The 26,895-nt window shown below is 38.6% G+C and overlaps 1 protein-coding gene across 3 annotated transcripts in view; it reads left to right on the top strand.

Moving 5' to 3' along the window:
* Nucleotides 1-24,080, top strand: part of sept7a (septin 7a) — a 28,383-nt gene extending 4,303 nt beyond the window's left edge. For 2 of the 3 annotated variants that reach the window (XM_026350289.1, XM_026350288.1), the window contains 13 exons: nucleotides 1,966-2,068; nucleotides 9,903-10,009; nucleotides 15,920-16,020; nucleotides 16,113-16,247; nucleotides 17,393-17,510; nucleotides 19,809-19,901; nucleotides 20,065-20,161; nucleotides 21,235-21,286; nucleotides 21,395-21,520; nucleotides 21,926-21,946; nucleotides 22,821-22,956; nucleotides 23,063-23,208; nucleotides 23,441-24,080. In XM_026350289.1, the coding sequence (XP_026206074.1) occupies nucleotides 1,966-2,068; nucleotides 9,903-10,009; nucleotides 15,920-16,020; nucleotides 16,113-16,247; nucleotides 17,393-17,510; nucleotides 19,809-19,901; nucleotides 20,065-20,161; nucleotides 21,235-21,286; nucleotides 21,395-21,520; nucleotides 21,926-21,946; nucleotides 22,821-22,956; nucleotides 23,063-23,208; nucleotides 23,441-23,477 (1,272 nt within the window). In that variant the 3' untranslated portion in view covers nucleotides 23,478-24,080. The remainder of the gene's footprint in view (nucleotides 1-1,965; nucleotides 2,069-9,902; nucleotides 10,010-15,919; nucleotides 16,021-16,112; nucleotides 16,248-17,392; nucleotides 17,511-19,808; nucleotides 19,902-20,064; nucleotides 20,162-21,234; nucleotides 21,287-21,394; nucleotides 21,521-21,925; nucleotides 21,947-22,820; nucleotides 22,957-23,062; nucleotides 23,209-23,440) is intronic. The other variant, XM_026350290.1, reaches the window with a different exon arrangement.
* Nucleotides 24,081-26,895: the final 2,815 nt, after the last annotated feature.

Below are 26,895 nucleotides of genomic sequence, written 5' to 3'. Positions count from 1 at the left end.
CATACTCAATCCGACCCAAATTCAGCAATTTGGAAGCCATTTGTGTGCACACGTGGTTATGCTTACGAAGCACAAAAGTGACACCTCTCTGGTAGATTGTTACTGGATTATTTTAAGAAATGTGTTGCATATGACAGTTCAATATTTCACAGTGGCATAATTATGCAATCGACAGCAACCTTATTAATGAAATATACTGTCATTTGTGTATTACTGCATTTCATAGATGAAGTTTGCAGACAGTGCAGAATGTTTCCATCTGACTGTTTGACTGCTCTGCTGTTCATCAGTTGTCTTCAATACAGGAAACAGTGGGGAGAGGGCCCAACGATGTAAACCAGTAGGCCTGGTTCACTGTCAAAAACGTGTGTGTAGTTACAAAGAGACCAGGATCACGCATACTAGCGACTGGATAGTGTTAACATTGCCTCCATGCAGGAGGCCGGGGGTAGAATCCCAGTAGGGTAGGCAAAGCAAGACCTCCTTACGCTTACCCTTACCCTTCCTTGCACCATGCATCTCACTTGTAAATCACTTTGGATAAAAGCATCTGCCAAATGACTAAATATAAATGTATCGTGTTAAGTGGTCAGACTAACACAGCTTCTATAAACACACAGGATTGATGATACTGTACAGTTACACTACTGTAGGTCTGACTTTGTTGATGCACAGTACTGTAGCAATGTGATGCCTTTGTCAAATAGGTGAGTTGGTAAGATGCTGTGTAGTGGATGTGTTTTTGAAGCTGATGAATACAAACATCTCTTAAGTTTGAATTATTCCTCACATATTTCTTTGACTGACTAAATTATTTGCCTGAAATTTAACCAAACCACAATACTAGCAGATAACGTAACATTTGGGACACTGCTTCTTAATTATGGTTTAATTAGGGATTGCTGCTCACACCAGCTAACTTTTGTCAATGTAAGAAACAATTGTGACATGTAATTATATGCTGCTGTAACATGTAACTGGAACTCTGTGTTGTTGGATGTTTCATGTGTTTTAACTGGCAAACAGAGACCTGTAAAAGACTTAAACCTGTTCTCCAGAATCTTAGTGAATCTGCTATTTAAAAGAAGATTTTCCAGTCTTTTTCCAGATACCAGATGTTTCCAAAGTATGTACACTAAGAGCTAGATTGACATTTTGTGTTTTTATGTATATTGGTAAGATTAGTCATTAGTCTGCCAAGGGGTAGCAATTCTGCCAACAGATAAGCAAAGGTAAAAACTAAATAGTGTCATAAAAAGTCTTTTAACATTTATTTCTTTGGTTCTCTTCTCTCTGGTTTTGTTCCTGCCTACTGGACCTGCCTACTTCACTTGTTGTTTGTCATTCTGACAACTTGCCTGCTCTCCAACCCAGCTGTAAGTACTCTGCCTAATTTTCATCATCCTGCAGGGCCTCTGGGTCATACAGTCAGCAGTAAAATACCTCATATAAAATTCACTGTTCATCAAATGCTCATTATTAGATTTTTTTAACCCACATTGCGACGTGTCTTGAGATGACTTTACCTATAAATCTATATTCCTATGTTGTGAATGAAAGAATGACTGAAGGAGAGTACAACGTCTGAAACTGACATGATTGCATCTGCTACAGTGAAGATGTACAGTATCATTCTGTTGGATTTTCTGTAACACTCATCCACTTGAAGTTAAACAGTAGTGTTGGAGACTGTAAAAAAATTTTTAATGCACTTTAACCAAAAAGTTACTCAAAAAATTAAAGTTCACTGACAGCTTAAAAAAAAATGGGTGACAATTGTAATTAGTAAATGCAGCACTGGCCAAAAACTAAAAAACTGCTAGTTAAATGTTTTGTACATTTGTACATTGACCACCAATACTATCATTTTTGAAGTTACAGCTCTATCTGTGCTCATTTTCCATGAGTCTTGTCACCATTGGGGGAAAAAAAGCACCAACAATGTTTTATTTTTGTTGTCCACAGCAACAGAAGAACCTGGAGGGCTATGTCGGCTTTGCAAACCTTCCCAACCAAGTTTACAGAAAATCTGTAAAGAGAGGATTTGAGTTCACACTCATGGTTGTGGGTGAGTAATTCTCTTTTAGCACCTTTTTACGTCATTGCTTTTCATCAGTCTATAATACAATCCAACATTAAGCTGAGGATGATCGCTGAGAATGCAACAGTTTCTCAATCTGTTTGTTTAATCAAGTGAGAAAGTCTGAAAAGATATGTGTCTGCATACACAGATGTATCTGTGTTACAACTTGTAGCTCCTGTTGTTTATGTTCATACATTGAGCAGGTTAGAGTTTCACAGAAATCTCACGACTGAAAGTGCTAGCTGCTGTCTGCACAAATGCTTTATAGATGGTTTTACTTACACATAAAACAAGACTCTTGGCACCATATTTAAAACAAATGTTTGCCATTCAACAACACAGGCAGCTCATGACCACTACAGCTTTATGTGTGTGGCACTTGTGTCTCTAGTTGTTTCCTTTCATACTATTAATGCAACTGAAGCCTGAGCAGCTGAGTCAAAGGGAGGTTCAACCAAAGAACCCTTCCTTTCTCTGCTGCATGTTGTCCAGAGCTACCTTGACAGGAAGTTGAGTCTGAATGCCTGAATGGTGTCATATCCTGTCCACTGGGTTCAATGGTTTCGGTGTCTACCTGACTGCAGTGCTAAAGAGCCCAGCTCCATAGCAGTGAGAGCGCCCCCCTCCCTTCTGGCATCAGTCAAAGTGTCACACCCTGGAGTTTTCCCCTGCTGTGTGGTCTCAGGAATGGAGCTGTTGTGTGGCAATTTTGTCTGTAGCATGTAAGATGAATAGTAGGACAATATGGCAAAATCAAACACTCGATTCAATCACTCAAGACTGATGATGATGTCTGATAATGGGATCTCTTCCTAGGTATTTAAGGTGTTGATCAGTGCTAGTGGATAGGACCCACTGCTTATTGAATTAATGCGATATGAAGGAATTTATACATCCATATTCCAGGAAGATACAATAGTAAAGTATATAAATAAATGCTACAAACACTTGACTTGCTTGTATTGTCTTTCATTGCCTACATATGTGACTATATTAAAAAGTCATTTAAATATTAATAGGAAAGAAACCAAGCTGCTTAGGCACTCATGAAAGAAATAAAAATAATTTTAATTAAAGGAAATAACTTGAACCAAACAACTTAAAACAGGAATGACTGCTGTGATCAAGGTTGACAGTTTAGTGAATGGAGATGAAGTAAATGCTAATGCAAATATTAACCACAAATAGACCAACCACAATAATTAAATAAAAAATAAATGTGTTCTGAGTTTGAAAATGTGTTAATCAACCAGTGTAATTTGAATGATTAAAAATCGTCATCATTGTATCTACTGTAAAGCCCACTGAGGCAAATTTGTGGTTGTGGATTTGATGATTGTGTTTTTGTGCCTTTAATTTCTACTGTATTTTTGTAATTTGTTCTCAGGTCTTTTTGGAATAGAGATCTGGAGCTCAGTGAGTTTGTTTCATTAAATAAAACTCAACCAAACATCTAGGGGGGAGGCAGCTCTTGTTAGCGGATGAGTGAAAGTGGGCCAGAGCCATTTACTGGTCAAAGTCAATATTTAGCAGTGATTTTACACACTGGCAGGAACCGAGCTTGATGTGGCCTCTACAACTGCAGCTTATTGTGTTTGGTCCTGGTAGAGAGCTGAATGATCACTGTTGTATCTGTATTTTAAAGAATACTCTCACATAAACAAGAGAGAGAGACAAAATCTGACGCATACAAGACGAAAACTGTTGGCTTTGCAGGTCCATGCTGTTGCTTTCAAATGTTGAACTGAATTTCCTTTGTTACTGAAACAGACCACTTTTTATTTCACCTGCACAGTAATAGCCCAGTGTCTTGGAAACTGTGTCAAAAGAATTAACCTGACACAGGCTCCCTCTCACAAGCCAAACTTTTCCTGCTTCCCCTCCACCAGCCTCTTGCATACAGTGGGAAGTGCATTTGAATAAACCCCTATAGTTTACACAGCTGCTGGAAATTTCCTTTAAAGGATGTGTGTTGGCTGCAGAGCAGCCGAGGAGTGACAGGCCTATGCTTGGCGAGCCGATTTAGTGAGAGTGGCCGTCCTCTGGTGCTGCAACTGGGATGCCTGGCTATGACACTGAATTGCTTCTTTATTTATCCTGCTTCATTTTGTGAAGACTGTGTGCGCTTCCTGAATAACAAAAAAAAAAAAAACAAAGTTACTAAAAACCACTGCTGTAATTTAGCCAGACAACCTGGAAAGATTTTACAGTGTTCAAAGTTTTTGCATACTTTGTGGTGTTGACTTAAATTTTAATTGCTAAAATTAGAATTTTGCCCTTAAAATCTTAAAATCTGGCCCATAATAATGAAAATAAAATGGAATTTTAAGAGTATTTTAAAAATATAATACCAATATTTGTTATGGGAGAAGAATGAATACAAATACATAGAAAAATAGAAGGACATTTGAAGAAAATGGGGTCCTGAGTGCATGAGACATGAGGCTGAATACTGAATCACCTTTCATCATGACAACAACCTAAGGCTTAGAGCTAATACAGTGCGTGGCTTCAGGGCATCTCTGACTGTCCAGACTTTAACCCCATGTGCCATGCTTGTAGAGGCTTACCCCAAGAAGACTCTACACTGTAACTTTTGCCAACAAAGTACTCATTGTCTGAATGCTTTTGTATGCTCAGAGAGTAATTTTATTTACATATAGTGTACAACGCAGTGTGCATATAGACTTCTGAGTACTTTGTGAACCACTTAATGTTGTAGGAAAAAAATAATGAACTAATTTAGATTTTTCTGGTAGTGATAAAGGTAAAGGGCCAACTAAAATTATTATACTGAATGACCTACTTTCCAGTTCTGGTCCACTTACTCTTGTTAATGGATATCTCAGTCTCATAACGTTGTAATATTTGTTATATAAATCTGAAAAAGAAAATATACTGCACTTTTTATTTTTTTTTTTATAGGTCCGGGTATTATCACAAATGTTAGGTACAGTCAAGTCCAAAGCCAATATTTAAGCATCAAAGAGTAGGAAATTCCTTCTAACTAAACAACACTGTTCAAGTTGTGCATTACAGGTTAACCTTTTTAAAACTAGAAAGAAGAAAATTTTATAAGCAGTACTGACTTCATTAAAATCACTCCTACTCAATCAAAATGTATGAGAAGTCCACAAGAGAGGGATTTGATGACTGCTGTGACAAAATACAAGTGCTGGATGTTGATATTTGATAATTGGTTACACAAAACCATTTTTTGTGATCAGTTTCAGTGGTTTGATCTGTCTCATAGAGGCAGGCATAGTGAATGTTTTTCTTTTTTGTTGTTGTTTTTGTGTGCATAAGTTGCATTTTTAGAGACCAGGCTTTGATATTTGTTGCTGTAATGGATGGGTTACTGTAATTTAAGTAATGCTAGCCATATATTCAAGTAGTTGTCTTAATTACAGAACTATAGTTTAACATGCGTTTGAATGGTGACTCTCACAGAGAGGAGCTTGATAATCTATGGCAAGATCCTCATCTGACATACTCTTATGTTGCTGACAATGTCTTGGCTACTGATTTTCTTGTCTGTGAACCTTGTGATACAAAAGACCCATTTGCTTTTACCTTTCTGTGTTTTTTTTTTTTTTTTTTTTTTTTTAACAATCTTATGCTTTGACATTCACTTTCTAGAAAATATTTTTTTATGTATTTTATTACTTACAGTTTGTACAGTATTTCAAATTAGACTGACGTGGCATAACAATTAGCCCAACCCCTAAACATCAATAATCAGTTAAGGAACTCTAGAATCAAGCCTCATGATGAAAGCAGTGTTATTGTATACATAACAACACAGTTTACTGGAACAGCATGCTAGATTGCTAAGTAATTGCTTAGCTAAGTCGCTAAGTCGCTAGGTCGTGTAGATATGCCCTCCACAATATCAGAAAGATCAGACCCTATCTGACGGAATACACGACCCAACTCATTGTACAGGCGTTGATCTTATCTCGCCTGGATTACTGCAATGCACTACTGATGGGTTTACCGGCATCCACGACCAAACCCCTCCAGATGATCCAAAATGCGGCAGCACGCCTCATTTTCAATCAACCTAGAAGGTCTCATGTCACACCGCTCTTCAGATCTTTGCACTGGCTTCCTGTGGCTGCAAGGATCAAGTTTAAAGCTCTGTCTCTTGCCTACAGAGTGGTTAACTCCACAGCTCCATCTTATCTCAATTCAATCGTTCAGGTCTACATCCCCTCCCGTCCACTGCGCTCAACCAGGGAACGTCGTCTGGTGGTACCAGCACCACACAGTCGACACCAAGGAAAACTGTTCAGCTCAGTGATCCCAAGATGGTGGAATGAGCTGCCTATCTCTGCACGCTCAGCCACCTCACTTGCAATCTTTAAAAAACTGCTGAAAACAGAACTCTTCCGCATCTTCCTTTGCACTTAAAAAAAAAAAAAAAAAAAAAAAAAAAAAATTCCACCCTTTCTTTCTAACATCTCTTGAAACAGAAACACTTTGTCGATAGCACTCTGCTTTGATTTTGGTTCTCCTTGACTTAGATTTTTGCTTGCCTTGTTCCTCACTTGTAAGTCGCTTTGGATAAAAGCGTCTGCTAAATGACTAAATGTAAATGTAGATTAAGGTTGCAAGGTTTTACAAAGGTTTTCTTGTCTCAAGGTTGCCTAACTACAAATCAATCCGTAATAGAAATATGAGCAAGGTTGGTGGAAAAGGAGAGCATAACTCACTACTGAAAAACACTTGGTTCTGTTTGAACCTATAATTATGAAGCATCTCAGAATGACAAATTGTACTGAAAATTACTACTAGTACTACTGATATTACTTTAGTAATATCTTTATATCCGCTCTATTGCTGTTGAACACTGTAAGTTTATTGTGAAACCCCTGTGAAAAGGGAAGGGTAATTATTTCCGCTTAAAAGTTGCAGAATAGGACCTTTTGAGTTGTCTGTGAATCCCGGAGATTTGTGCATCAAATCAGGATCACATCCAGAACCACCTCAGTGTCAGTGCTGTGATAACATTTTGACTGACATATGCTAAGCATTCTCCCACTACTTGTGCTGCTGTAAGAGTGGTCAATGTTAAAATTATTGTAGCTGAAACAATCAGACAATTTGGTAAGTTTAGATGATAGTAGCATGCTCTTCCTACTCCTAAAAGTAGAACAAAAAATCCTTGGCCAGCTATGAGAGATTTCCTACTCCTGTTTGACAAATTCAGAACCTTGTGCTGAGTACTGCTGGCTGAACTACTACTCAACCAGAGTACACTTTAGAATGTGTAGATTGTACTTTGCTAACAGACTTGCCCTGAAGGCACTCGAGTGTTGCCTTGGTCATATACAACAGGTTACTTTCATGCTGAATGGTGTAAAGGTGCCCAGTGTCAAGTTACATCCACATGACAGCAGGATTTTGTCAAGGACTTCTCTGTGTTTGGCTTTGTTCATCCTTCCCACAATTCTGATCATTCTTCTTGTTCTTGCCTTTGTAAAGCACCTACATAGCATGATGTTACTAACATTGTGTGTCACCATAGAAACACATCAGCAGAGTTTGGTGTTCACTAGACATAGTGATTGGAGGTGCACTCAGGAAAGATGTCCCGAATACCAGTTTTTCGGCTACAGAGCTTTAATCCTATTATTTGGCGTATTTCCGGAGCTTCGATCCTGGGTGGGGAGTGGGGTGTAATAAATAGTAAAACAAAGCGAGGTTAGTAGTGGAGTTGGCATAGTTATAAACAGCACACACATTTTAATTAATGAACAAATTCTTGATAACCATAACCATTTACAATCAGATGGCTACCTCACTAAGCCTTAAGCTAACCCTCTTTACTCTTGCTGTTGTGTGCAAAGAAAATTACTTTGTCCACATTCTCTGTTAAAAGCAAACTTCTAGTCTTGTTCACATTTTACCAGCCTTTGAAAAAATGCATTTCAATGTGATTTTAAAATCTTTGGTCAAAAAAAAGCAGTACACAAAGGCAATGGTCAAGGTAATAGTTTCTGTTTTGCTTCCATTATGCAAGTCAATGCTCTAGTTGTCGTGTTTTTCAAATACTGCCCCATTTCTACTCATGCTAGTTGTGCCACTGTATTACACCAGTTTCTAATGCCATATTCGGCATTCGCGTTTGTCTCGTCATGGCGAGAGGGATGTTAGACTCCCAAGCTGGGAAACATGCTATGTATTCGACATTTCACTAGTGCCACACTTACATAATTTATATTCTGAACAGCTGTATTAAATAACTAATTTGGACTGTTGAACTAAATATACAGCATAACTAGCATGGGCAGCACTGGTCCATTCTACTGTAGAGGTCAGGAGCAACATTGACTTTAGTGCTAGGCTGGCTGAAGCTTTTCTCTAGTAGCTTGTTGTTCTCCACTCACCCAAACAGACACTGCTGATTGTCCTAAAATATCACAACCAGGCCCTTTTGGTTTTTGTGGATTTTTTTTTATTATTTTAGCTCCAAAAGCTCCATAAACAGCATATCAAATTTGTGGACATTACTACTTTTGACAGTAAATCTTTAAATTGCTTGTTTTGTAGGACAGCCAAGAACCCATTAGTATTTATTTGACAATGATATAGAGAGAAATTCAGTGAATGCTGACATTTGAGGAAAAGGAAGTGGCAAACAAACCCATCATCAAAAATGGAAACAATATTATCTTGTCATTCATTTAATGCCCAGTTTTCAATACCTTCCAGGCACACTTTGGTACTAGCACAAACTGATTACCAGCCTGACCTATTAAAGGTATAGATGAAAACTGATGAAACTGTCCAGTGCCAATCAGGCACAGCATTTTAGCAGCTCGGGGCAGCTTGTCATTGTTTTCAGTGAGAGTTAAGCATTGTGCTCACTGCTTTTTACAGGAGCGCCCAAATGGTGCCTAAAAAGTGCTCAGCATCATTTACATTTTTTCCATTGACCAACCACAAAGAAAGCAGGTGCTTCTCCAGTCTATATGAATTAGCTATGAATTTTTAGGCAATAGATTCATAAATGAACAAAAGTGTAATGATTCTCCAAATCCACAGTTTGTTTTAGACCTAAATTTTCATGGTGTTTTTGTTTTTTTTTGTTTTTTTGATGTTCTGTGACCCGTCACTGCTATTACTACTCTGGACTGTTACTTTCTTAGCATAAACCTTGCACACAAAGGTGAGTGACAGGTCCTCTTTAAAGAAGAAATATAAATTTTGGAACGAAACGCACTGTAATAAATAATGCGAAGTTAGGTTGGTAGTGCTGTTGGCTTAGTTAGCACATTTAGAAAACTGCAAAACCTAGTGTCTGATCGGTTGTATTGGTGCCATTGTTTTAGAAATCTTTGCATCATTGCTGGTGATGTGGTGTTGTAACTGACAAGAACAATAAATAACCTAAAAATAAAGTTGGAATTTACAGTAACATTTAAGCTTAATCATTCTTTCATCATGGTCTGATGAGAATTTATACTCATGATTTCTGTGGTGGTTATAAATGTTTCTTCCTCTCTACTCCCCTTCCAAGAGTCTTTGATAAGATTCCTGAAATGCAGACAGGAAAAGAATCTAAGAGGACAAAACTTCCACCTGGTTTGTCTCTTTTAGGAAAAAAAGTTTGTGGGGCAACTATTTTCTGTAAAAGTTTAGAATCTGTGAAGTGAAGAATGTCAAACAGCAGAAGACTTTGTTTGTGATGTTGCTAAACATCTGGACATTGTGTCATGTTTGGCATGAAAAAAGAATGAGAAAACTAGCACAGTGTGAAATGCATCTCTTAAGCTCAATCCACCCTCTCATTGGGTCTGTTTTTGTCTTTCAGGGGAATCTGGACTGGGGAAGTCGACTCTGATCAACTCACTCTTTCTGACAGACCTATACTCCCCTGAATACCCTGGACCTTCCCATAGAATTAAAAAGACTGTACAGGTAAAGTACAAAAAAAAAAAAACACTGACTAATTTCACCACTTTGTTTGTTAATTGAAACAACATACAGGAGCTGGTCATATAATTAGAATATCATCAAAAAGTTGATTTATTATAAGTTTATTTATCACTAATTCTGTTCAAACAGTGAAACTTGTATATTACAGTATATTCATGCTTTACACACAGACTCATATATTTCAAGGGTTTATTTCTTTTAATTTTGATGATTAGAACTGACAACTAATGAAAAACCCAAATTCAGTATCTCAGAAAATATTACTTAAGATCAATACAAAGAAAGTATTTTTTCCACACTCTAATCAGCTAATTAACTCAAAACACCTGCAAAAGCCTTTAAATGGTCTCTCAGTCTAGTTCTGTAGGCTACACAATCATGGGGAAGACTGCTGATTTGACAGTTGTGCAAAAGAAACAAAAGGTTATTGCAAAAGAGGCTGGCTGTTCCCAGAACTGTGTCCAAGCACATTAATAGAGAGGCGAAGGTAAGGAAAAGATGTGGTAGAAAAAAGTGTACAAGCAATAGGGATAACCGCACCCTGGAGAGAATTGTGAAACGAAACCCATTCAAAAATGCGGGGGAGATTCACAAAGAGTGGACTGCAGCTGGAGTCAGTGCTTCAAGAACCCCTACACAAGACATATGCAAGACATGGCTTTCAGCTGTCGCATTCCTTGTGTCAAGCCACTCTTGAACAACAGACAACTTCTGAAGCATCTCGTCTGGGCGATTGCTGCGGTAATTCAGGCAAAAAGAGCCCCAACTAAGTATTGAGTGCTGTACATGCTCATACTTTTCATGTACATACTAAGATCCTTTCTTTGTATTGGTCTTACGTAATATTCAAATTTTCTGAGATACTGAATTTGGGTTTTTCATTAGTTGTCAGTTCTAATCATCAAAATAAAAAATAAATAAACACTTGAAGTATATGTGGCTGTGTGTAATGCATGAATATATTATACAAGTTTCACTTTTTGAACAGAAAAAGGGAAATAAATCAACTTTTTGATCATATTCTAATTATATGACCAGCACCTGTAGTGCGATTACCTTCACCCTGACACCTGCCAATTGAATTGTTAGAGCCTGAGGCTTCTGTAACACAGGTGTGCCCTTACCTTTTTTTTTTTCTTCCCAGCATTGCAACCATCACCTAAATAGTTGCTGTGTGCGATCTTGTTTTGTGAGTCTACTCCTAGCCGTTTCTACCAGTGTGTTATGACAGTGAAACCAGTTCATCTGCTTTAATGAAGAGACAAGAGTTTCATTGCTGAAGACAAAGATGTCATAATTTCAAATTGGGCGACGTACCCGAAAGCAGTACTGATGTGTTCCTTTGATTTAGTTCATAAAATAAACGAACGACCTGAAATGTTTCATTCAAACTGTATACCTATAGCTAATCCCTTGTAAGAGAAAATAAATCACATTCTATCGTAACCATTTACAAACCAGGAATATTTGCATGTAATTATGCAAACAAACAAGCCATTTTCATAAAGCAAAGTGTGGCTTCATCAACAAGAAACATTTTACGTGCTAGGCATTGCTAACTTGCCAACCTCCCCTGAAGCTTTTATGAGGGCTGAAGTATGGATAAAATGTTGTAAATAGTCCAGAGAGGACATGAAATTTGTGGTGAGCAAACAAAAACTGTGTAACACAATTAGGTGTGAAAAATTTATTGATACCATAGGTTGGCTCCTTTTCCTACCGTGTTAATGAATGAGGTTCATCTTTGGCCAGACAGTAATAAATTGAAGAGATTAAATTTAAGCATTTTACTAAGTGGTGCTGTATTTCCTGTGTTTCCACAATAGTGGATCAACTGACTTAAATGTGTACTGCCCAGGAGCCCCAACAAAGAGACAACTTCCACTGTTGTGTGTACTGATAAATTGAACATATTGCTACTACAAAGTAATTGATTGATTATTGCTTTAAGAAATGACATCTGAGCTGCAGGGTGACTGCACAAAGAATGGAATGTTAGTAGGAGTACCACTGGATCTGTGAGCATGTGGCTTATCCTCTGAGCATCCAGTCTATGATACCATTGGCACTGACACAAAGGACATAGTTTTACTTGCGCTTCTTTTTGAAGAGTGAAAAGTGATACTGTTGGTGTGAAGGAGCTCTTAAATGTTTTCCTATCCTGTGCCTGCAGTAGGGAGTTACAAGTGTTCATTTTGGGTTAGTGTAACAGACCAGCTGGATGGTGAGGATCTTCCCTTGTGATCTTTTACTTTGCTCTAAATCTGCTCTAATCCCTGGCAACACACAGAGGGACTATGTCTGCCCTCACCCCACTGCTGCGTTCAATGTGTTTACCTGTCCATCCCACACACACCCACACACACACACACACACACACACACACACACACACACACACACACACACACCCCTCCACCTCCATCCCCACCTCTTATTCAGAGTTTAAATGAAATTTATTGTGTGTACAGAAATGTCTGCTTGACATGAAACGTTTAATTAAATGTTTATCGTTGGAAGAGCCAAAATGTTAAGTATGGTGAAAGGAAAGCTCATCTTTTTCTCTCCCCAAGAACCACAAACTAATTACATTTTGAATAATTGTGGCCAATTTTATCCTAGTCATGCCAAAGAATGTGATGGAAACCCCAGAAGAATGTTCCATGTAATAGGATCCAGTTTGTTGTGAAGGGAAAAAAAAAAATACAAGATGACCAGGCTGACAGAATGGAGGTGATTGGCCATGGCAGATGTCTGTGATTTACCAGGTTAATAAGGATCAGTGAGGCTGGAGAGCACAGGAAGACACAGACTGGGTGATTAGCCTGCTAAAGGCCCATATTTAATGGGTTAAATGTTGTCCCATTATTGCACAAGCATGCCTCGTTTTTACATCGGACATCACTTGTGTTGCACTGGAATGCTCAATTAAAACAAGATAATGTTGAAATACGAATGAAAGGCAGGGTCTCTCTCCTTTATCCTCAACTAATGTTCTGTTGAAATGATTTCATCACTTAATCTTAATCAGTATTTTTGTCACTAATCACTGATAGCACTGTGGTTTTATTCTCACTAATAGTGAGAACAATATGATGAAGATATAGAGTGCAGGACAGAGTACAAACAATACTTGTGTCCAGTAAACAAACCAACTTTGTTTGCGGCTACTTTAAGAATATTGATATTCTTAAATGCTTAAGTTCTTGCCTGACAAAGAGTAAGGCTTAGCAAGGAAATGGTATAATACATATGTATGTGTGTCGATAGATAGATCGATAGATGGATAGACAGACACAAACACACAATAAAAAATGTCAGTCGTGACTGAATTTACACTTGGCTATTACTTTTTAGAAAAAAATCTCATTGTAGAATGGTGCTAGTGGGTACTTTTATAAATCAACAAGCAGTAGCAATAACTTGAGTTTATGAGCTATAAGTCTTTACAATTTACAGGTCTGACCAGAAATAAACATTTTAAATTAGTCAGAACACACAAAATCACAAAAATTAAATAGTTATTTTATTCATATTCCCTCATATAAACAAAAAATCAAATGACATATCAACATCAGGACAGGACAGTCATATGACAAGCTTAGATCTGGGTCTTGTCTGTAATATTAGTTTCATTTTTAAATCTCCTCACTTTCAGCTGCAAAAAAAACATGATGTCATAGTTTCGATTAAATACAAAGCATAGCAGTCACAAACTGCCAACAGTGAGAGCAACACAGCATTGTAGAATCTGGTGTAGAAATAATGTACCAAATATATTACTCTTAGAATTATGTCTGCATTTCAAAATATGATCAAGTGCATCAGCGTTTCTGTTGGTCAGTCATTCCAATATACAGATCAGGCCACATCAACGGGACATCTATATAGGAAAGACATTCTTAAGTTTAGACTGTGACTAAAGTGATTGAATTGTAGTAGTTAACATTGCCTATATTGTTTGTAGTTTGTTTTGCCACTATGTATTCACATTATGTTACAGTCAAATGAGCTTGTAATCAGGCTTTTAAGTCCGACACTGACTTAACTAACGTCTTATTGTTCTTGTGTGACATGATGTATCTAGTGGTGGTGTTTCTTTTCCCATGAGCTCACTACCCGTGGGCAGCCTGTCTGGTTAATAGGCATGTCTATAGCTTGACTCATCTTGTTTTGCAGTAGAAGAAAAGAGACACTACAGGATTCTTCAGTTTGCATGTTTAACTTTGTTGTTTGTTGGGTATAGTACCATCTTTGACTCTCTGAGAAACAGAGCATTTCACCCACTTATTAAAGATATGTGGCATGTTCTTATCTGTCAGCCTGTCAAGACCTGCATTTTTAGTATCGAAAGTACTATTCTTTCACACTTAGTTCTAAGTAAGTATAAAGGTACAGCAGCTGATTCACACAGACTCTGCATGCTCCAATTACTTCACAGAGCAATATCAAGGCAAGCAGAGAAATCAGCTACAGTTCATTTTTGAACAAAGAATTTATCTTTTTATAAAAATCCATCCAGTTCCACTTAAATCTTGCATAGCGGGTTGGTATGAACAAGAATGGATTCCTGTTGCAGTGTTTTCTACAGTTGTTGATAAGACATTCAGCACCAATCTGTGGTTGTGCGTGTTGCTTTTACTCCCTCTTCCATGTTTGAGGAAGTTCATTGTACTAGAAGAACCTGGTTTTACAGTCTCACATATGGTGAACCAAGAATGATGTCTACCTCTGCATTCAACTCAGTTCTGTTCAGTTGGAAGGTGTTACCTCAGTTAAGGTGAAGTTAAACTTAAATATGTCCTATTCTTATAGTATTTTGCAACTTTACAATACATTCATTCACAAGTTGTATCTCCAATTATCGGCCCACACAAACATATCCTCAGAATTGGACTAAAGTGGAAAGCTATGCATGTATTTTTGGAAGTGTTGTAATGTCGGTTTGCGTGGTAGTTGATGTGAGCATCTGGATTCACCTCCTAAACCATATTGACTGTTTGTCATCACTTAACTACAGTAGTCTGAAATCTCTGATAAGAGAGAGAATAGCAGACTAGGTCAGATCAGCTGATTAAATCACAGTTCATCTGCTGATCACGAGCCCCCCTTAACCTCACATTGATCAAAGCACAGCCCTTCTGGCCTTTCTGTTGTCAGAAGCAGCTTTGTTCACTTCATTTATGCACTACAGCACTCTCATGCTTTTGCATTTGGGATGTTGTCAACTATCAATAAGAAGTCCAAAAAGCTTTCAGTGCAAGTGAAACATGCTATCATTTGTCAAGTCAGAGAGATATCAAAGTTAATAGCAATCAAATCAACAACTTGGTTCTGATTCTCAAAAAGAAACAACAAACTGATGAGCTCAGGAACACCAAACAGCCCATATAACCACATACAACCACTGTGGTGGAGAACAAAAGATTTGTTTCTATGGTAAAGGAAAGGAAGTCTGTGTCAAAATGTCCTAAAACCAGAAAAACCTGATTAGAGTTTGATAAAAACATTTTCACAAGTTCTTGACCAACATCCTATGGACAAAGACAAAGATCGGCTTGCACCAGAATGATGGTAAGGAAAGACAAAGGAGAAGGGAAGGAAATGCTTGTGATGTGTGACGCATACTACCTCATCTATTAAGCAAAATGTTTCTAACGTCATTGGATTCATTAATACTTTACAGTGCAAATGAAATGTGACTGGAAGCAACAGAAGACCTTTTTAAGACCGAAAGAGTGCTGTAAACAAGCACTGCTAAAATATTTATTCTATGAATCTGACTGAAGTGTTTTGTCTGTTTTTTTTTTTGTGTGTCATTATTTCTTTGTTTTTTCCAGATGATTTAAATTTAAACTATTTCCCAATTTTCCAACTCAAATTTTTGGTGCAGGTGGAACAATCAAAGGTTCTTGTTAAGGAAGGAGGTGTGCAGCTTCTGCTCACCATTGTTGACACCCCCGGCTTTGGTGATGCTGTTGACAACAGTAACTGGTGAGTTGAGCCATCTGTTAGAGCTTAATGTACATTTCTACACATTGTTACTGTAACAGTCCCTGACTCTGATGTGAATGTGTGGTCCTCAGCTGGCAGCCAGTTATTGATTACATCGACAGTAAGTTTGAGGATTATCTCAATGCAGAGTCGCGGGTCAACAGACGTCAGATGCCCGACAACAGAGTGCAATGCTGCCTGTATTTCATCGCCCCATCTGGACATGGGTAAGTACTGCAGGGCTCTATTGATCATGAAAGTTGTGAACTTTTTTTAAGCTGCTTAAACAAGGAAGTTAAGTCTCTCTGTTGTAATAATAATAATTTCATACTTGACTGGGCATTCAGTTTCTGACTGCGTAGGATTAGGGTTAAAGTTACATTTGTAAAGTGACCTGAAGAGGGCAGTTCAGACTGTTTAGACATGTAATTACTGTAGTTTAGTGTGGTTTGATGGGCAAACTTGGTAGTTCAATCATTTCAAAATTAAATGTCTATCACAATAAAATGTGCAAGAAGGAGTGAAGACTGAATATTTTCTGATGTGACTGTAAGAACACAGGTGCTGATTTCAGCTGTAATGTGTCCACATTGCTCCTTTACTGCCTCATTCTAAAGAGGTGAGAAGTTAAGTAGCACAAACCCAGCCTTTAGCCTGCTAACAGACTACTGGGCATGAATAACGCTGGTGTAATCTGTCCTGAGCTTACTGACCTGAAGACCCCATTCTGACTATCTGGGACTTGCCATACTGCCATGTATATATGCACACACAGACACAGCCACACTGTTTTAGATTTTTAGATTGACACTTTTTGTTGTTAATTAAATGTCAATGTAATTTAAGTCAGATTTGAATGTGGTGGGGAACAAAGGACAACAAAAAAAAATGTATCATTGTTCCAATGTTTATGAACTGTATGTGCTTAACTTGAATTATCTGTGAAGACTCTCAGTCATCTGGGTCATGTTTATGACCAAAATTGCTGTTCAGTGGCAGCTGGACTTGTTTTAAGCTCCTGAAGCTTTAAGGGAGAGTGGCAAGGAGAAAGCCACTGTTGAAAGAAGAAAACTCGTATTGAATCATGACTTGAGAAGTTTACGTTGGTGCCTTCACAGCAAGTACAAAATCCCAAACTATTGTATTCGAATGCGAATACAATAGTTAAACAAATTTCACTCCGCACATGCAGATTTACAATCCTCTTGTCTGGCCAAATGTTTAGTTTAAGGTCAGGTAAGTCATGAAACAGGACTGGACAGACAGGACAGGAGCTCACTGCTCACTCGACCTTTCAGCTGCACTTACACCACAGCCCTTTACCGATACTCGCACCTTTTTTGAACTATCTATTTTGTACTTCCTTCTGCAGGCTGAAGCCCCTCGACATTGAATTCATGAAACGGTTACATGAAAAAGTAAACATCATCCCCCTCGTTGCCAAAGCAGACACAATGACTCCAGAGGAGTGTCAGCAATTCAAGAAACAGGTAATGTGCCAATGTTCTAAATACATACTATGCCTATTTTTTGGCATTATAAATCAGCCATGATCAATAGTTGGCGACTTTGACAAAAAAAAATAAACAAAAGAAATTAGAAAATACCTTATTATTGTCATATTATATATTATTATTGAAAACAGGTTTCTGCAAAGTAATGTCAATGTAATAAAAATATGTAAGGTGAAAAGTGTTATATGCATAAATAATCAACCCCCTTTTAAATGACTGACCTAATCCAACAGAGGTCCAGATATTTGGTGCTACTAATACCACAATTATTGAATGTGTCTGAAGTGATTATTATTATTATCAGTATAAAGACACATGTGTCTGATAGGTCCAGTCACTGGTTATTCAGAGGTCATTAAAGGGCATAAGTCAGGGGATGGATACAAAATAAATTCCCAAGAGTTCAGTAAAATGGAAGGAATATGGCACATGTCTACATCTGCCCAGAACAGACCCATCCACACAAACTGAGTGACTGTGCAAGAAGGAGAGAGAGAGGCCAGCAACATACAGATGACTACTATTAGGGAGTTACAAGCTTCAGCAACTGAGATGGGAGAGACAGCAAACAACAATTGTTGCTGAAGTTCCTCTCCAGTCAAAGCCAGAGAAAGCCACTGTCGAAGATAACTCGTTTTAAATCATGACCTGCCAAAAAGCATGTGGGAGACCCTTTTCAAGTGGAAAAGGTTCTTTGGTCTGATGAGACCAAAATGGTGCTTTTTTGTGATGACCAGACACTGTTTGGCAGACACCAATCACTGCACATCCCCACAACCACACCACCCTCCCTGCAAAACTAGGTGGTGGCAGCATCATGCTGTGGGGATGCTTCTCGGCAGTTGGCCTTGGAACACTTGTAAAGGTAGAAAATAAAATTAATGTGATAAAATAGATAGATGGCTCAGATAAATCTGAACCATCTTTGAGTTATGCTGCTATAGGTTAGTCTGCTGGGGGACCTCTACTGATACACTGAGCTCCTGTAGTTGTGTTTCCTCCTTTTTGTCTCTCTCCCTCTGTACTCCTCTGCAGGTATCCTTGGCGAGTGCAGTTACTTTCCCTAGCTACCTGACCAGTGTTCTACTTGTTGTTTTTTGTTGTCTTCTGGTGCTCTACTCTCTCCTCTTTGCTCACATCCCAACTATTTGAGGGAGATGGCTACCCACCCTGAGCCTGGTTCTGCTGGATGTTTCTCCCTCTAAAGGGAGTTTTTTTTTTTTTCTCCACTCTGGCCTAGTGCTTGCTCAAGTTGGGTTGTTTGCTTTGAGATGACTTCTGTTGTGACAGATATACGAATTGAATTGAAAAAATATAGGACAATCCTGGAGGACGATCTTATTCGCTCTTCCAGACAACTACAACTTGGAAGAAGATTTGTTTTCTAGCAAGACATTTCTAGCATGAAATGGTTTACTGACAACAAGGTGAATGTTGTGGATGGGTCGACTCAAAGCACAGACCTTAGTCAATAGAGATTTTGTGGCTGGATAAACATGCAGTGTGCAGATGCACAAGTCTGATTGAGACCTACACACACTTTGTGCTGTGGTTGCAGCTAAATGTGTATCTACTAAGTACTGACCTGAAGGAGGTAAATATTAATGCAAACACTGATTTCACTTACATATTTTTATTTAATTGACATTACTATGTAGAAACCTCTTTTTACTTTGACATTAATAAGGTATTGTTCTGAAATTTTTGATCAGAGTCTGATACTAAGTTGGTAAAGCAAGTTGGATTTATGTATACTCCTGCTCCACTGCACAGCTTTCTCTCTCCAAGACAAAACCTGCAGAGGTTCAGACACACATTTCAAATCTCAACCAGCCCTAATTAAAGCAGGCATGATGTGCTGTAACTGTAGGCATCAACTACTTTGTGTTTGTGATTATTTTATTGTACATTTAAATAATCAATGATTAATCTACTTATTATTTATTTATACAGCACACAGCCAATAAACAGGATATAAGGCAGAAGTCAAATCTTTTAGAAATGTTGATGACTTTTCTTTTCTTTTTTTCTTGTTGTGCCGTTTGCTTCCTCATAATGATACAATTCAGGGACCAGCACAGTATATTGATACAGTATTAATACATTTAGTACATGTCTGTGCACATGTCTGACAGTTGTTTGTATCGGCTAACCTCAAGGGTGAGGTGATTGTGCTTCTTGTTCCACTGGCAGCTCACTCCACTGCATTACTCTGCTCTGTTGTTGATTTTCAGTTTTAACATGCCCTTCACTGTTATACTCTGCTGTGTGCAGATCATGAAAGAAATCCTGGAGCACAAAATCAAAATCTATGAGTTCCCAGAGACAGATGAGGAAGAAGAGATGAAGATGGTCAGGAAAATCAAGGTCTGTTTGTCTAAAACAAACCCAGTTTGCTATTTCACTCATGCACAGAATCTACTCGTACTACAGTGTCTTTTGATTTATGTAGTGTAAGCGCTCAGCCTACAGTGTATTTTTAGCTTTCTGTGAACTGTGCAACAGTTGTGTCCCCTCCTACTTTTTGCAGGATCGTTTACCCTTGGCTGTAGTTGGTAGTAACACCATCATTGAAGTCAATGGAAAGCGGATGCGCGGGAGGCAGTACCCCTGGGGTGTGGCTGAAGGTGAGAGGTCAAAGGTCTGATCTGATCCGAACTTGTAAACTGATCAGCTAAGGGGGAATTTGTCTCACACAATACACACACCAAATATTATTTGACCATTAAGAGAGCACTATGTTTGCCATATAGCAACTCCTAAGTAAGTTGGTGTTATTGAGAAGTCACAGTTTACAAGTGTCTGAGCTCAGGTATTTACTGTAACAAATGAATCGGAGGCTGTGAAGAGTGAAACTATGCAAGTTGCTCTGCCACTGTGACCCACAGTGTAGAAGGGACAGTGGACGGAGCACACAATGCCACCTGCTGATGGTTTTTGGAACTAAACCTACCAAGCCGGGCCAGACTATATTTTAAGATAAATAAGATGTGTTTGAAGAACAAAGTAGTTTAAGAATTGACATAGTTAAATAAAATATTAGATTAGAAAATATTAAACCAAAAACCTTTTTTCTTTTCTTTCACCAAGTAATTGGGTTAGTGGGAAAAGAATGTAAACAACCATTATTATTCATATATACTGTATCCTGAATCAGGGTCAATATGAGTGAAAAAGCGCTGTTGTAACAATAAAGTTGTCCTTCACACGGCTGGATTTTTGACCTTTTCACCTGGAACATGGTGACATTGCCATCAGACGAGCAGACTTTAAAAGAAAAGGCAAATAGTCTGCTGTTTAGATCCATCAGTGTTCAGACCAACCTGCTGGTTTCCTGACATAGCGTATCATATTTACATTAGTTTAGTTGGCTAAAAACTGATTCCTTAGGCAATAAGAGTAGTCAGTTTGACCTTCAAATTAGGTGGTCTTGGAAATCTGGCAAAACAGTTTCTTCATCTAATCACCTCGTTGCTTATGCTTGTTACGTAATTTTTAGCACATTGATCAATTTCAACAGTTAAAGCAGTGTTATGCTTGTTGTCTGGAGTATCCATGCATTAGTCCAAGATGGGGGTCGTCTGTCAGCTGCACTGTTAGTTAGTTTTTTATATCCTCCGTTTTTCTTTTGTGTTAACCCACCCATCCTCCCCACCACATTATCATATCTAAACTCTGCTCTGTTTGTCTCTTCTTACAGTGGAAAATGGAGAGCACTGTGATTTTACCATCCTCCGGAACATGCTTATTAGGTGAACAAAACTCATGGACCTGTACTAATCAAATGAGTAACAGTATATATCTCTGTCAAGTAGAAGCGAGAGTAAATTAGTTACCACTGTTGCTTTTTTTCCCTCTAGGACTCACATGCAGGATCTGAAGGACGTGACCAACAATGTTCACTATGAAAATTACCGCAGCAAGAAACTAGCTGCAGTCACCTACAATGGTGTGGACAACAATAAAAACAAGGGTCAGCTTACCAAGTGAGTTCATCAGCACAGTAAACACTACTGCTGTGTTCATGTGTGGATTGAAGGGATAATGTTGTTGACTTAGCTGCTGGTTCTGTCGGGACCCTCTGAGCATCTCATTCACTGTGCGACTGTGGAGGAACCTGAAGTTCAGAGGTCAAAGTCTGCAGCAACTAACCGACAGATACAAATTGTCAACCTGTCACTAAAGCCAAAGCCAAATTCTTTAAACCCATTACTGACACCACTAACTGGCCACCAGTATCAGTCATGTCTAATCTGACAGTACTAACTGAGGCACCATCTGACTCCTAGTGTACCGGCTGCAGCCGTCAGAAATCACCAGCACACACTCACACAAACTAATGCATGGTTTATCATAGCATGCTAAGTGTCTGTGCATCTGTTTGTTTTTAGAACTGAGACGGATGACGGCATGTAAGTGTTACTTCACTTTTTCATAACCTCTCCAATGAGTGCATGTCCTCCTTCTGACCATATTCATTTTCCCCCTGGACTTCATTAATTTCTTTGAAAAAGTACATTAAATGTAGTTTAACTACATGATTTCTAATCCGAAGCATGTCACTCTGTGAAGCCTATTGGCAGACAGTTGACTTAGCTACTTGCTTTGCTGTGCTGTAACACGTTTCTCATGAACCTCTGAGGGTGTTATTATGCAGCTTCTCCTCAGCTAATTGTAAAATGATACACAGCCACGAGCCAGTCTTCCAGCTTCCAGCTAGCAAATATTTAAAAAGAGGGTCTGGGTGTGAACATTCATTCAGTCATGTGGCATTACTAAATCGTGGGGAAACAGTTATATTTTTTAATAGTTTTAGTAATTGCTTTAAAGTACAATATCAGTTCTGACAGGTTTGTCACAATAGCAGATTTTTGCTACCTGATATTTGTGACAGTTACTTTTTTTTAGCTTGAACAAATGTTTGTGTTTTATCTTGGGGGAGAGAAGGGGCTGAAGTATGTCGAGACATCCTTGTTGCAGAGCATGGTTTGTATATGAGCAAGAGTTTATTCTCTGATCACACTTGTTCTCCTGACAAGTCACTGTCATCTTCCAGCTACAGAACTTGCTGGAAGCCATATGTTACAATGAGCTTCCAGTGAAGCCAAGCAAGCTGGGCCTTCTTCCTTCTTCCCTGATCTCTTCTTTTCATTACTCTGCAGAACTTCTTTTATACATTAGGGGGCACTATCCTGCTTTGCAGTGTAAGGAAATGTACAATGGAGATGTGGCATATGTGTGACTATCACTCTGTGCTGTATGTGTGAACATAGTTTGTGTTCTCAGGAGTCCTATAGCCCAGATGGAGGAGGAGCGGCGAGAGCATGTGGCCAAGATGAAGAAGATGGAACAAGAAATGGAACAAGTGTTTGAGATGAAGGTCAGAGAGAAGCTCCAGAAGCTCAGAGACTCAGAGGCTGAGGTAAACTCACAAGACTTTTCTTTTTGAAAAACAAATATCTGTGAGCCTTTGTGTTCTTTCTGAACATTCTCAGCCTACCTCCACGTGTACTTGTGTGTCCCTGCAGCTGCAGAGGCGCCATGAGCAAATGAAAAAGAATCTGGAGGCCCAGCACAAAGAACTAGAAGAGAAGCGTCACCAGTTTGAGGAGGAAAAAGCCAGCTGGGAGGCCCAGCAGAAGATCCTGGAACAGCAGAAACTAGATGCCTCCAGGTAAACATGCCTTCAAGACTGATGATCAATAAAGTCGAGAGATTCGATGCATGTGTAGACTGAAGACAGCACTTGAGCTCAACTTTTAGTGTGTATGAACACACTTTGAACCTGCTAACTTAACCTTCCTATAACTGATTTCTGTCTTCATTTCTCTTCATTCTCAAATAAAATCATCAATCAATAAAAAACCCTCTTTAAGTTTTGAAAATTGTAACTCTTGTTTTTACAGGACCTTGGAAAAGAACAAAAAGAAGAAGATATTTTAATAACTCTGCACAACCTTTCTAAAGTTACATGATTTTTTTGCCAACCTGCCAGCCTTGATTGTAAGGACATCTGTCGATCAACTATATAAATATATATATAATTTCCTCCCAAGATGTTATGCTCCTCAATTTCCAGTAATTTTCTTACTTTTTGATGTTTTTTTTCTTTTGTTTTGTTTTTTTATTGGCCCTGGTATAGAAATTGTGTTCATAATATTTCTAATATAACAGCTGGTGTTTTGTAACCCTGCTCTTGGAAACCAAACGTACTACCGACTTCACTCACTCTTGAGTGCAACAAAGAACAAACACAGCAACAAAGTAATCAAGAAGCTGCTTCTGTGTTAATCTATTTGAACGTCTTCTACAGATTCTATATAAAACTGGTTTCCAATAGAAACTGATCTTTTCTGGGACAGGATGTGGAAAGTCTAAGTTAGATGTTGTTGGATGTTCTTCAGTCTAACAGTCATCAACTCAGTAGCTGTACCAAGCTGGCTTTCTTTAGTGACATTTAGCACTGTTTGTCTATTGTATCTGTATTTTGTAATGTCTGTTTTTATTGTACAAAGTCACATAATAAAATTGTGATTGGGGGAAAAACTGGTGACCTTCTTGATGTTTCTGAACATTTTATATTATGACAAAAGATACAACTACTGAGTGAAAAGCTCTTCCTTTTTAAATGTAAAAAATTAAGTATGCTCAAAATTTAGATTATGTGCTTACTGTGTTATTAAAAATGCTTTTTGACTGTGCTGTTGGTTGTACATATTCTCCCCTAATCAAGTATGTAAATGGCATTCTCTAAATGGCATACAGTACTAGAGAAAGGGCCTAGATGAAAAGCACAAATGCAGCAAATACAACTGATGGACGCAACTATATTCATGATCTTTTGGAGGAACAAAATTCATGTTTGAAGGTATTTTTGACATTTGGCTTGAGGCTGTAGTGGTGTTAGTTTGCAGCAGGGGGCAGCCCTTGGCTGCCCTACTTTGCCTGCTGATGACTGCTGTCCATGCGTTTGATCAGCCTCGCCAGTGTCACACTTTGAACTTTAGCCATGACCCAACTGTTTGTCTTGATCATAGACTGGATGTTGAAGTACTTAAAACCCTTACTGAGCTGAGCTAGTGTTGTCATAACCTTTCACCTAGTGAAAAGTCCTTCCTGTCGAACCTTCTCCACTGTCACTCTGGTAGATTAGAGGCTTTATCAGGAACACCGTGCAGCTCAGTTAGTTCACTTGGTGACTTTAGCAAACGGTGCAACAGGAGTTGAATTTAGCTATTTTGAGTGTTCATTAATGAAAGTGTTGCATGATCCAGCTAAAATACTCTTATCATGTCACACATACCCAGTTGTCCTCAACACATTTTGAATTTGTTGAGAGAACTTTGGACTCCCAGTAGAAAACACACTCTATTGTACTGGAGCCTCTTCAGCCTAAGAGTTACTGTAGTCTGCGCTGGCCTCTCTACTTGCTGATTGGTTGGCTGTGCCCTCAGGCCACCCAGGTGAAGACCCGCTCAGCCAATTGCTGACGTGTATAGTAAAGCCTAATATGTTAGCCAACATGACAAAAGAATTGATTCTGCTTAGGGCACCCAGAAAGACAAGGACAAGAAAATGTACCTGTATGGTCTTAATGATCCTTATGCTCCATTCTGCAATTCTCCGTCTGGATCAGTCATGTTCACTTAATTGCTGTTCTAACATTGACCTGGTTCCTTGAAAGCTGCAGTGTTTCTGGGTTAGCCCCAGCCCTTTGCAAAATGATAAGAATGTGTCACTAAGACTCTAAGTCTGTTTGTTCATAAACCAATTATTACACATAGATGTGAAATAGAGATATTTTGCATTTAATTATAGTCCACAGTATAAAATGAATGTCATTTGAAAAATGGAAAAACTTTGGCCATGCTAGCACCTCTGCTTAGAGCTAAATGCTAATATTTGCATGATGAGAAGCTGTTGTTGTTCCAAGATCTGTTGAATTTAGTGGCAAGAGCAGAAACAGTGAGTGACATCTTGTGTGGACTATATAGATCTACTTTATCCTACTTTCTGTCAAAAGACTGACCAGACCAAACAAAACTGGCACATGCACAAAACAAAGACATGGATAATGTTCCTTTGTTTCACTATTAGAGAGCTGGGATACACAGCTGAATGTCTGCACCATGTATTAAATTCAACTCAGTTTATATACTGAGATATATACAATAATAAAGCGTGTGAGTTCATGAGAAGCAACAATGGCACCTAATTGATCAGCTGAGAATTCAGGCAGATCAGTGTGAGTTCATCCAGGTCACTTGAATTGGTCGGAAGTGATGGAGACAAAGACCTCTGATGGTAGCAGGGCTTTGTCTTTTCATTCTCGCCAGATAAAAACTGTCCAGTTACAATGAATCGTCTATCTTCTGGGATCAGTCCTATGTTTTACTAGCTACTGGGGCTGATAACTAGTAGCCCATGGAGAAAATCGCCAAAAGACCTCACAAACGCAGGAGATTCCAGTAAGTTCAGTTCTGCCCATCACCCCAGAAAACACAACGCGATACCCTAGTAGCCTCCCAGACCTTGAACATGAAACCCTGCATTTCTCTTGCTGTCCCCTGAAGAACCCATGGAATGCTCATAAAGACCTTTCAGGGCCACACGAGAATCCACTGAAGACCCTCTAGTGTCCCAAGAATCCTCCAAAACCTCTGTAAATTACTAGAACCTGTTAAACTACATAAAACCACAAAACAGAAAAAAAACACATTTGATCATCTGTGATCATACAGAACAAAAACACTGTACGTTCAAGAATCACCCCAGTAACTCCAGTGTGAAAAGGGTTCCTAGAATATACCTCCTGGAACTCTTTCAGAACCACTGGGGTCCCCAATTATTATTGGTACATATACATCAACATAAGAGAACAGCAATACACTTAATTTATTCAATCAATCTCAATTTTGTCCTTAGAAACAGATTGGGAATCACATGCTTTGTCCACAGTGAATGAAACAGAAAAGCTATGGCTATAATGTAATCAGAGTCAGAGTGGTAATGAGACTGTTTCCTTCCACTGATGATGCCACAGTGAGACACTGAAATGACATTTTCACTTCACATGCCAATATTGAAGGAGTTCTATTTCCAGCAGACAATTGTGCTAAAATAACAGAACATGTTTACCTCCTGCTTGACCTCTGCCAGAGTCCCTATTTTAATTTGCAGAATAAAGAGTTGATGACTGGAGAAACTTTATTATATGGTTGATTGTAGACATGCTATTTTCTGCTACTCCAGAGAAGCAGCCATTATTGAATCATGAATTATTAACCTAATCTAAATGTGTATGTTGACATTAGAGACCTGCCTTTGTACAGTACGTCATCAGCTCTTCTTACCTAGTCAC

This window comes from Anabas testudineus, chromosome 11 (assembly GCF_900324465.2).
Source record: "Anabas testudineus chromosome 11, fAnaTes1.2, whole genome shotgun sequence".
Taxonomy (NCBI): Eukaryota; Metazoa; Chordata; class Actinopteri; order Anabantiformes; family Anabantidae; genus Anabas; species Anabas testudineus.
Note: the sequence above shows the minus strand (reverse complement) of the source record. Positions and strands in the feature narration are given on the sequence as shown.